The 11,369-nt window shown below is 31.4% G+C and overlaps 1 protein-coding gene across 1 annotated transcript; it reads left to right on the plus strand.

The window, feature by feature from the left end:
* The first annotated feature begins 235 nt into the window (after positions 1-235).
* On the plus strand, positions 236-9,872 carry LOC123658824 (gustatory receptor for sugar taste 64f-like). The gene is made up of 6 exons (XM_045594125.1): positions 236-239; positions 750-901; positions 5,288-5,442; positions 6,825-6,987; positions 7,403-7,492; positions 9,663-9,872. The coding sequence occupies exons 1-6, from the start codon at positions 236-238 to the stop codon at positions 9,717-9,719; spliced, it is 621 nt and encodes a 206-aa protein (XP_045450081.1). The 3' UTR covers positions 9,720-9,872.
* The last annotated feature ends 1,497 nt before the right edge of the window (positions 9,873-11,369 follow it).

Genomic DNA, 11,369 nt, shown 5'->3' on the forward strand with positions numbered 1-11,369 from the left:
ATAATTTAGTAAATTCAAAGTAAAAACTTTTTTAAAACTTTTATAGTGAGCTGAAGATAATAAAACAAACCTGTCCTTTAAAACTGTTACCGTCAACATATAACGTCATTACACAATTTTTAATTATGATATAAAAACTTGTCGCGAGATTTAAATACTTGTACTTATTTTGTTTGAAAATTTTAAAAATTAAAATCATTCAGGCTAAGGCTGTTTAATTTTTTTGTTTATGAACATGGGTGAATCTTGAGACATGGCTATCCATATTTAAACAATGGTTGAAATTCGAAAAATGTAAAATTCTTATTTTATAATTACTAGCTGTTCCCGCGACTTCATCCGCGTGGAATTTAACAAAAAAGTTATTGTTCAGTTCACAGAGTTATAAAATAAATAAATTTCTAATATAAAAATAGCCTATGTTACTCCTTACTACACCAGCTAGTGAAAGTTCCTTCAAAATCGCTCTAGCCACTTAAGAGATTAGCCGGAACAAACAGACAGACTGACAGACGAACAATAATTGTAAAAAAAAAAGTTATTTTGGTATATGTATCGTGTAAACATCCATACGCATTTACTAAAAAGCGGTTATTTTCATATTACAAACAGACACTCCAATTTAATTTATTTGTACGGAGTATAGATTGATAGATAATAATGATGCATGGAATCATATAAATATAGAAAGTATACGTAAATCACAATCAACTAAGTATGTGTCAATGTTATTAATATAAATATTTCAGCTCCAAAAGACTTACAGCCTGAACCGAAGGATGAATCGAAAATCGATGCACAACTTGAATTTTTTCAAAGTTCAATGAAATATTGCATTATAAGCGGTCAATATTTGGGTATTTTTCCTTTCGTGAATATGACAGGAAGAGACGTCCAAAATGTAACGTAAGTAGCTAAAAAAATAAAACTATATAACTGAACAGATTTTTTTCCATTGATATTTTTAAGAAATATTTTATTTAAAATAAAACATTTTAGATACAAAATGTTTTCATGGAAATATTCACTATGCTACATTATGTTAGTGGCGGAGGTTTTCGCAGCCGTTCTCAGCTCGTTTAGACTTGTCTTTATAGAATTTACTCTTTTAAACATGAGTAAGTAAATTTTACACTATTATTATTTATTATAAAAAATATAAACATTTCGTGTCACGATGTACGTCGTGGAACTACTGAACCAATTTTTATCAAATTTAGTAAGCATCTGTAATTTGGTCCAACTTGGTAGATAAGGTAGTCTTCATCTCAAATGGACCCGGTAGGTGCTGCTGCTATCGGTATGTAAGCAATCAGATTTGGTAGCTGTTTTCCGGGTAGGAAAATAATTCTATACGACAAAAGACGAGTCTGATAAGATCTCGTTGAAATAAATATTTCAACGTACAAAAAGAGATTTGTTTCAACTAGGTCGTAATTATTTCCTCTCAGCAATATAATCTTATTCAATTACTTTTGTAAAAAACAAAACAGTACCTAAACGTTTTCAAGAATTTGGATTTTTATGACAATTCCCAAATGAGTCTATATATCAAAACCGATAGGAGAGGCGTCCACTTGAAGTAATAGTTTACAAAAAAAGTCATAAAATATTAAAAAAGGTTGTTAGAAAGCTTCAAAGAAATAAAAGACAATTTAAGAATAAAATTAGTCTGATTTTTTTAAATTTATTTTTTTACTTCTAAACAGAACTTGTTACTGGGTGGACCGATGTAAATTTTTTTAATCGAAAGATGGTCCAAGTCATGTGGTCGCATTTAAATTTAATTGAAAATCTAACAAGTACTTTTCAAGTTATATCTAATAATACGTATTTGCTTGGCTATTTTTTCGTCGATCTACGTTTCCTGTATGTATACCGCATATTTTTTACTCGTCATACCGATTTCGATGATTCTTGTTTTAATCGAAAGCTGATGCCTGTCTTGTAAGTCATTTTAATTTTAATCAAGATATAACGAGTAATCTTTAATGACGCGTATTTATGTGCGCGTTGTCTTAGTAACGCCATCTATCGGAACCCAATAGGCATCTGATAGATGGCGTTAATAGAGTTCCGATAGTTGGCGTCTCTAAAGACTATTTTGGTTCGAACTATCGATCAAATGATGTTACACGGCCGGATCTACTATAACGTAGTGAGCTATATTATCCAACTAGAGAGCGGTGGCAGTTTATAAATAATTTTGATGATTCTTGTTTAACTATCTGATGCTTGTCTTGTGGTCCCATTTAAATTGGATTAAGAGCTGATACTTTTGTAATTGAAGTCGTTTTTTTTTTCGCTTGAGATCGAACACAATTATTAAGTCAATATTACGTTTCGCTACACAACAACCTATGTTACAGGCTGTATCGTGATGGCGATTTAATAATTAAAGGTGAAATTTGATCTACAAAATACCGTTACTATGCTCAATAATATTAAGTTTAGTTTATGTTGTATATGTTATAGGATTTCTTATACTATCCGTGGGTAATGTTATCACAAGCATTCTCTTTATACGTCTGTCTACGAAGTGGCGATACCTAATGGAGCTAGTTGCTACGTCGAAGCTCAATGAATACATAGACTCTTCTGTGAAGCTTAAATGCAAGTTTGCAAGTATCGCCTTACTAAGTTCCGCCTTTTGTGAGTTAATTTATAGTAATTTATTTTTAACATCTCATTAATAAGTAACTATTTTATAATAGACTATTCTACAGTTCGTGAAGAAGTCAAGTAATATCTTTTAGACGTTCTTTTGGTATAGGACACGAGATAGTAAACATTATAATTTCTTATTTAGTCAATTTTCCATTACTTTTTGACAAGATTATCTCTGTGGAGTTATTATATTTTTACAATCTTTTTATTAGCTTCACCTGTATGTTTGTATGTTAGTATGTTTGTAACCGACTCCTTTGGACTTCATTTTGACCCACTTCAAACGTCCAGATTTTATTTAAACTTACTTGACTTATCGAGGACCGATGACAATACACTGATTTGATAAGATTATTCCTTTTTAGTTTGGTTTACTAATTAAAGCGTGTTTTTTTAGCTTTTTTTAACTATAAGCTATGCTTAAGTTGAATCACAATACTTTTTTCTACTTTGACATCAAAACAAATTGAGTTGATTTTGTACAGCCAATAGTTAGAGATTAGATAACTCGTTAGAGATGGCCAAAGCTTTCATTTGTACCATTGCTTATATTTACAACAAATTTTTTTTTTCAGTTGTACACGCCGTTGCGAAATCGTATAAAATTCTTAAATACTACAATTGCCCTTGGTCAAATAGAGACTTTATCTCATACGAACAATATATTCGGGACCAATATAATTGGGCGTTTGACTTGAACCTACCCTATTCCGTTGTTAGTGGAATATTGATACAGGTAATTCTTTTTAAGAAAATTGTGTCTTTAGTTATTTAATTATTTATAATTTCAGTAAGATCTTTTTACATGCTTTATATTAGCTTCACCTGTATGTTTGTATGTTTGTAACCGACTCCTTTGGACTTCATTTTGACCCACTTTAAACGTTCAGATTTGATTTAAACTTAGTTGAGATTACATTAATTTGATAAGATTTTCTATTTTTTTGTTTGGTTTATTATTAAAAGCGTGTTTTTTTTTAACTATTATTTATTTGTCTGAAAATTTTTGAGCCATTAAAATATTATGGCAATTTTTATTTAATTTTTTTATTAAGTTAATAACATCCACGGGCTCTTCGTTGCCCATGCTATTTGTACTGCATTAAACATTTGTTTTATTATCAGCGTGCGTTTTTTTTACAATTTTTTAGTTTTTTACAAGTGTCAGCAGTTCTAAAACTGTCCAGAATTGCTAGAATGATCCACACTGACAGCTTTTCGCTTTTATATTATATTAAATATATAATAATACATGCTTATTTGTTTGTTTTGTTTTTTAATTTATCGACATATACGCGTACATATCTCTACATATTATGATCATTGAAATAATTAAATTATTCTATTGAAACTGTCAAATAGTGGATCACAACAAAACTAATACCTGTCATAAAAAAATTATGTAGATCAGTTAATTTACTCTCATTACTCGGCACCTAGTCTTATGAGGACTGACGATGAATTAAAGTTGGCACGCATGTCAATATAAAAAGGGTCGACTTGAGGAGGTACAATTGAAGTTCAATTTCGAATGATAGCAGGAGCATATATTCATTAGCCAAATAGGACGGGTGATATTTTTCATACTCAAAGTATTAATATAAGTCAAGACGTATTAATTTCTATAAATCCTTCATAATCCTAGTCACGATTTCTATAAAGAACTCACTGAGGACGGTGCCGCGATTGCTTAGAACCAAATATAAAATCATCATATAAAAATTTTGATCTAACGGGTTGGCTAAAGTACCGACACGGTTAGTCGGAGATGTAGGTTTGATCCCAGCTGGAACGGTCGATTTTTGATATGATATTTAAAATTGTTTATAATTCCCTCATGTGTGGGTAACACAAAAATAAATAGTTCTCTATCAACATTTCGTTTTACACGTAAGCGTAATTTGCTATGCCGTTAATTCCCTGGAGAAAAAAAATACCTGTATAGATTAAACATGCAAAAGCAAAAATTTGCAAAAAGAAAATTCCAAAAAATATTTTTAATGAAATGTGCTAACATTATTTTACAGATTTTCCAACTAATAGTTTCGTTAATATGGAGCTATTCGCACTTGTTTGTTATTTGTATTAGTTTTTATTTAGCATCCATATTGGAGCTATTGAACAAAAAGCTAATTTCAATTGAAGGAAAAGTAAGTACAAATTAAAAAAAAAATGTATTTATTTACGGCAAATAAATGTTCTTGAATTGCTCTTTTAAGATTAATATTTGAATCTTTTCAATTCTGTTAGAGATCGATTTTTCGTAAAAAAGAAAAACAAGCAAGTTACATTGACATACTTAGATCCATTTTAGAAACTGCTAACCCTAGACAACTCAAAACAAAATTAGATAAGGTGTTCGACTCCTAACTACTCTTTAGTTGTATACGACAGTTAGTAATACTAATATTTCACTTTTTAACATTTTTAGGAGTAAAAAAAATAGTATTGGCTGGTTATGCAGAAGAGCTTGCCAGAGAAACACGCATACTAAGACAGAGTAAACTGTAAAAAGGACTAGATTTTTTTTTAAGTTGAAGGAATGCAGTTAGGAATCGAACATCCCATATATTTACTATAACATAAAAAAATATCAAACATTACTTTTTAACTTTTGTAGGATGTACTAGCATCTCAATGGCGGGCCTTGCGTGAAGATTACAACCGAGCAACCCTATTGGTCCATTTCTTTGATGACGCCATTAACAGTATTATCTTTGTTTTTACTGCGGTTGATCTTTTTTATGTGTGTTCTCAGCTTTATTTCTTAATTGGGTAAGTTAATAATTCTGAAATTCTGAAATTGTATTGTCTAACGCAGTCCTTCTCATCATTTTCTTCAATCTTATATACCTATAATAAATTTGTATATTTAAAATTTAGCAAATGTCATTCTTTAAACATCTGTAGTGGCAAACATCCGTAAAGTCTGCTTGATGGTGGTCGTATACCATAGTCTATAAATGACTGCAAAGCCAGAATGTGCATTTTAGGAATTCATTTCTACCCTATATACTGGTCCAAACTACAAATAGTACCAATGAAAACGCACATTTATTGCTACAATAACTTTTTTGTCGTTTTCATTACAGAGAGCTCATATTAGACCTTACGTCACGTCCATGTCCTTCAAACTCAAGTGGGTAAGTAATTAACATGTCATAAGCATAAGCAGCCCTTCTTGTACACGAAAAAAGAGATCTATGCCCAGATCTATCCCACTGGATGTTACAGAATCTGAATCAATCAATGAATCCCTACTAATATTATAAAAGTTTGTTTGTTACGCTTTCACTTAAAAAATTACTTAACCGAGCATCGTGGAACTCTGTACAAATATTCTTGGAGGTATTAGAAGTAACATAGGATACTTTTTATTAAAAAAAATTCAATCTGGTGGCGAGAACTATAAGTTTGTTTCTATAAACCATAAGATTACATAACATGTAGTCTCTATACTATATTTACTACGATATCATAGAGATGAAAGATTGGATTTTTTAATGTTTTCAATGAAAATACTTAAAAATTATTGGATCGATTTTAAAAATTATTTCACACGTTCTACGTTATCACTAAGTGACACGGGCTTCATTTTGGAAGAAAAAAAAATGATATACCAAACTCGTATAATCCACGCGAGCAAATCAATAAGTAGATCAAGCTCTTTAAAACATTTATTTTATGGAACAAAATAAGTAAGTCACAAAACATTAAGATTTTACAGAATAAATTCAACTTGCAATATCAGAAAACACTATCATACAGAACAAAGTGTTATCAAAAGTTTAAAATTTAGATATAATGCAACTACTGTTGGAAATATATATGTATATATATGTGTGCCTGAGACCTTGTTCGCGTGGAATAGTGATTTTGGACAGCATTTTTAGACATATCTTTTGGTTTATTTTTGATGCTGACCACAATATATTACTGAATACCACATCTAAATCGGATAAGCCGTTTCTGATATTAACGTGCACAAATGCACAGACAAACAGACAAAAATTCTAACAATCATTGTTTAGGGTGCTATTTGCGGTGATAAAGGTCTCGATAATATTTTGTCTCGTATATCTCTCAAATATCATCTACAGACAGCGATCCGTTACATTTTTATTATATGTATTGATGATGATATGTGATTGTTTCAGATTTCTTATTGGCTACGAATATTTAACATATCTAATTATTTCCGTAACTTTTTATGTCATACGGTTTTTTACGGCTTTGCTTGTTGCTGCAAAGATCCATACCGCCTCTATTGAGCCTGTTTCATCACTTTATAATGTTTCGACATCGTCATATTGTAGTGAGGTAAGTTTTTTTTAAAGTGAAATAATGATTTAACGAGATTGACAAGAAGCCTGGAACATCTTTAAATCAGTAAAATTGCCTTTTTTTTCTTCTTCTTAAATAAAAACTTCTTGGATTGTTTGCCTCGCTGTATGAAACACTTACTCGTGACCATGGGTTGACTGGAATAAATATTTTTCAGAGATAAGTCCACCTTTGCAATAAACATTATTGCTCAATTTTGTTTCTACGTGTATTTTTGAGTGCAATAAAGTATAAACAAATATTCACACATATTTTTTTAAGAATAAAATACGAAATTACGCAATCTCTTTTTCGTTTCGTAAAACTATTTAAAATTATCAGCTGATAAGAATTTATACTAAAGTGTAAAATACTTAGGAGAGTTCCAATTTTCATTTCATATTTTAAACAGGTGCAAAGGTTTATTGAGAAAATTAACAGCGATACCGTAGCGTTGTCTGGACTCAACTTCTTCTATATAACGAGAGAAACGGTTCTTTCTGTAAGTCGATCATACTTCAAGCGTATACAGTGTTATGATATAAATTGTATATTTAGTCTCGATTTATTTTATATATGTGTATGGTTACGGCATCAAATAATATAGCCACCCCCTCTCTTCCCGTGGGTGGCGTAAGAGGCGACCATGGACTAAAACAGTACCACTACCACCTGAACTTAAAAAGCCCACCAATGGCGGCCACAAATTAAATTAAAAGCCAAAAAAAACAAACAAGCCCACAAATTAAATAGCCATCCAACTGCTGGCTTTGAAATACACAGGCCGAAGACGGGCAGCAGCGGCTTCGGTGCGACAAAGCCAGCCCTGCGGTCACCAACCCGCCTGCACAGCGTGGTGACTATGGGCAAAAGGGAGGCCTATGTCCAGTAGTAGACTGCGAAAGGCTGCTGTGATATATTATATAATCTAAAAAACACTTAAATTTATTAATATAAGATATTGTTTATGTCAAATTATTAACACGTCTGAAACAATGTTCTACAGCTATTCAAAGTTTTAGCATCAGGTAATTAAACATATTTTCCTCTTTCTAGTCTTGAAGAGATCGCTGCTAAGCGATAAGACCGCCTTTGTACATTACTATACATGTACATTACTATACATGTACATATCTCTTTGTAAATAACTGTTTTATGTAAATCGATCTATCTATCTATCTATCTATCTATCTATCTATCTATCTATCTATCTATCTATCTATCTATCTATCTATCTATCTATCTATCTATCTATCTATCTATCTATCTATCTATCTATCTATCTATCTATCTATCTATCTATCTATCTATCTATCTATCTATCTATCTATCTATCTATCTATCTATCTACCTATCTATCTTCCTATCTATCTACCTATCTATCTATCTATCTATCTATCTATCTATCTATCTATCTATCTATCTATCTATCTATCTATCTATCTATCTCTCTATCTATCTATCTATCTGTCTATCTATCTGTCTACCTATCTGTCTACCTATCTATCTACCTATCTATCTACCTATCTATCTACCTATCTATCTACCTATCTATCTACCTATCTATCTACCTATCTATCTACCTATCTATCTACCTATCTACCTACCTATCTATCTACCTATCTACCTACCTATCTATCTACCTATCTATCTACCTATCTATCTACCTATCTATCTACCTATCTATCTACCTATCTACCTACCTATCTACCTACCTATCTACCTACCTATCTATCTACCTATCTATCTACCTATCTATCTACCTATCTATCTACCTATCTATCTTCCTATCTATCTACCTATCTATCTACCTATCTATCTACCTATCTACCTATCTACCTATCTATTTCTCTATCTATCTATCTATCTATCTAACTATCTGTATAAGTTGTGTGGTTACGACAGTAAAGAATATAGCCACCCCCTCTTTTCCCGTGGGTGTCGTAAGAGGCGACTAAGGGATAACATAGTTCCACTTTTTTTTTTTTACAAGTGATATATATACATCCACGGGCTTATGAACCCATGTCCTTTTTTATTCTAAAAACATGCAATTTTTATTTTTATTTCTTTCTATCAATTTCTGTCAAGGTAGGCGTTACTAACGCATAGAAACATAGTTCCACTATCACTTTCAAAGTTATAAAGCCGACTGATGGTGGCGCTACCACCTAACTGCTAGCTTTGAATTAAACAGGCCGAAGATGGGCAGCAGCGTCTTCGGTGTGATCAAGCCAGCCCATCAACGGTCACCAACCCCCTGCCAATGCCCAGCGTGGTGATTATGGGCAAGACACATGAGTTCAAGCATTTTTGGTGCGAACTTGTCCAGCAGCGAGCTGCGATAGGCTGAAGTGAGTGATGATCTATCTACCTATCAAAACATTAGTGCGCAGTTTTATGTATACTTATCATTTTATTTTACTAATAATAGTATAAAATAAATCAATTCGTCAGTGATTGTGATTAACAATGGAGTTTTTTGAATTGTATTAATTGTATGAAACTTATATGAAAATTCATACACATATATGAAACCAAAATAATACTATGCTTTCTATGTTTATTTTATACTTTTCGTAATATTTGCTATAAAATATATGTAATTATAGTGTTTTATGTCAAAATTGAAGAATTATGTACATGTGTGGGTGTTGTTTCAACTTTTCTAGTTGATCGGAACCATCGTGACGTACGAGCTGGTTTTGCTGCAGTTCAACAGAAATTAGAATGCAGAACGTATTTTTACTAAAATAATTAAAAATATTTTTAGTGCTATAACGTTTTCGTGTTCAATTGTTTGCTTAACACAGAGTGAATATTTAAGCTTATTTTGGATTGACTTTGCGTGGAAAATAATTTTAATATAGAGATGAATATTATAAGGCATTTTATTTACACCCCAAGAAAAGTAATAATGAAGGTAAAAGGCTTAAGGTAGTATGTATATTTGGAAATACTAGGTGCAAACAACTTTACTAATTTTGTTTAATATAGTTAGAATGTAATCACGTTTTAAATGTTTTTTAAATTTTGCATTGATTTCTGTTATCTGTCGATTAATTCGGATTTGGTAAGGGTAACCGTCTAATACTACATGTACAAAGGGATTAATATATTTTTTCTATCGAATGTTGCCATTAACTAAACGTCATTTTGCAAATCAAGAAATAATACTATAAATATAACAGCTATACTGCCTGAAACCCTTGCAATAGTGAGAATAATAGCCTTTAGGAAGATGTTTGTATTCGTACAAATTTTAGTTTCGGCCTGTGTACATGTCATTATGGATTTCCCGACCGTGCCTCGAACAACACGTAAAGCCATCAAAACAATCTATAATAATATATATAAAAGCGAAAGGTCACTCACTCATCACGAAATCTCCGAAACTATAACACCTACAAACTTGAAATTTGACAAGTAGGCTCCTTATAGGATATAGACATCCGCTAAGAACGGATTTTACGAAACTCGACCCCTAAAGGGGTAAAACGGGGGTTGCAAGTTTGTATGAAAGTCCTATGTTTTTGAAGTAAGAAACTTGAAATTTAAAATGTATGCTCTATAGATGATGAGAAGGTGTCCAAATAATGCATCGTAATCTATATCTATAATATATATAAAAGCGAAAGGTCATTCATCACGAAATCTCCGAAAATATAACACCTAGAAACTTGACGGATTTTCATGCGGTTTCACCAATGGAGAGGGGGCTTCAAGAGGAAGGTTTCGATGAGAATTTCACTGGAAGTTTGCCGGGAAAACTTTGTGACACACTGATTTCAACGCGGGCGAAGCCGCGGGCACAGCTAGTATTATATAATGATGTTTGTGATTTGTTTTTTTTTTAACTAAAATAATATGAACAGGTTTCACAGATATTTCGTCGATTAATTCGAGCTTATTCAATCATTGAAGTTTTAAGGGAACTTTGATTTTTCCAGTAAAACATATATTTTTTTATGAATAACATTTTTATATAAATTAACATAACATTTTATTATACCTCGTTACTTTGTTTGGCTCGCCACACAATTTTTACCAAGTTAAGGCTAATAAAAGTAGTAATAGTATTAAGTCAATATTCTGTTAATATAAGGTATGTTGTATATATAATATGTGTATATATAGCTAGTCGTTATATACGATTTAGGTATTTGGTTCCGTTTAAGACCGGTATCATAATTATAACTTTTTGAGTATCAAAATTGTTAAAACAATAAATAACAATTACTAATGTAACTTTATTAAGTTTCCATATAATGATAATATAAAAAATACTTGTACGTTAGAGAAATAAAAGAAAGTAAGGATATACGTAATGCGACATCGTATTAGCACTTCAATAAGAAGATAACTATTCTAATATTTTA

Source organism: Melitaea cinxia, chromosome 2 (assembly GCF_905220565.1).
Source record: "Melitaea cinxia chromosome 2, ilMelCinx1.1, whole genome shotgun sequence".
Classification (NCBI taxonomy): Eukaryota; Metazoa; Arthropoda; class Insecta; order Lepidoptera; family Nymphalidae; genus Melitaea; species Melitaea cinxia.

Coding starts and splice junctions, on each gene's coding strand:
- LOC123658824 (XM_045594125.1), top strand. Junction 6,988..7,402: donor CATCGTCATATTGTAGTGAG/GTAAGTTTTTTT, acceptor TATTTTAAACAG/GTGCAAAGGTTTATTGAGAA. Junction 7,493..9,662: donor CGAGAGAAACGGTTCTTTCT/GTAAGTCGATCA, acceptor CAACTTTTCTAG/TTGATCGGAACCATCGTGAC.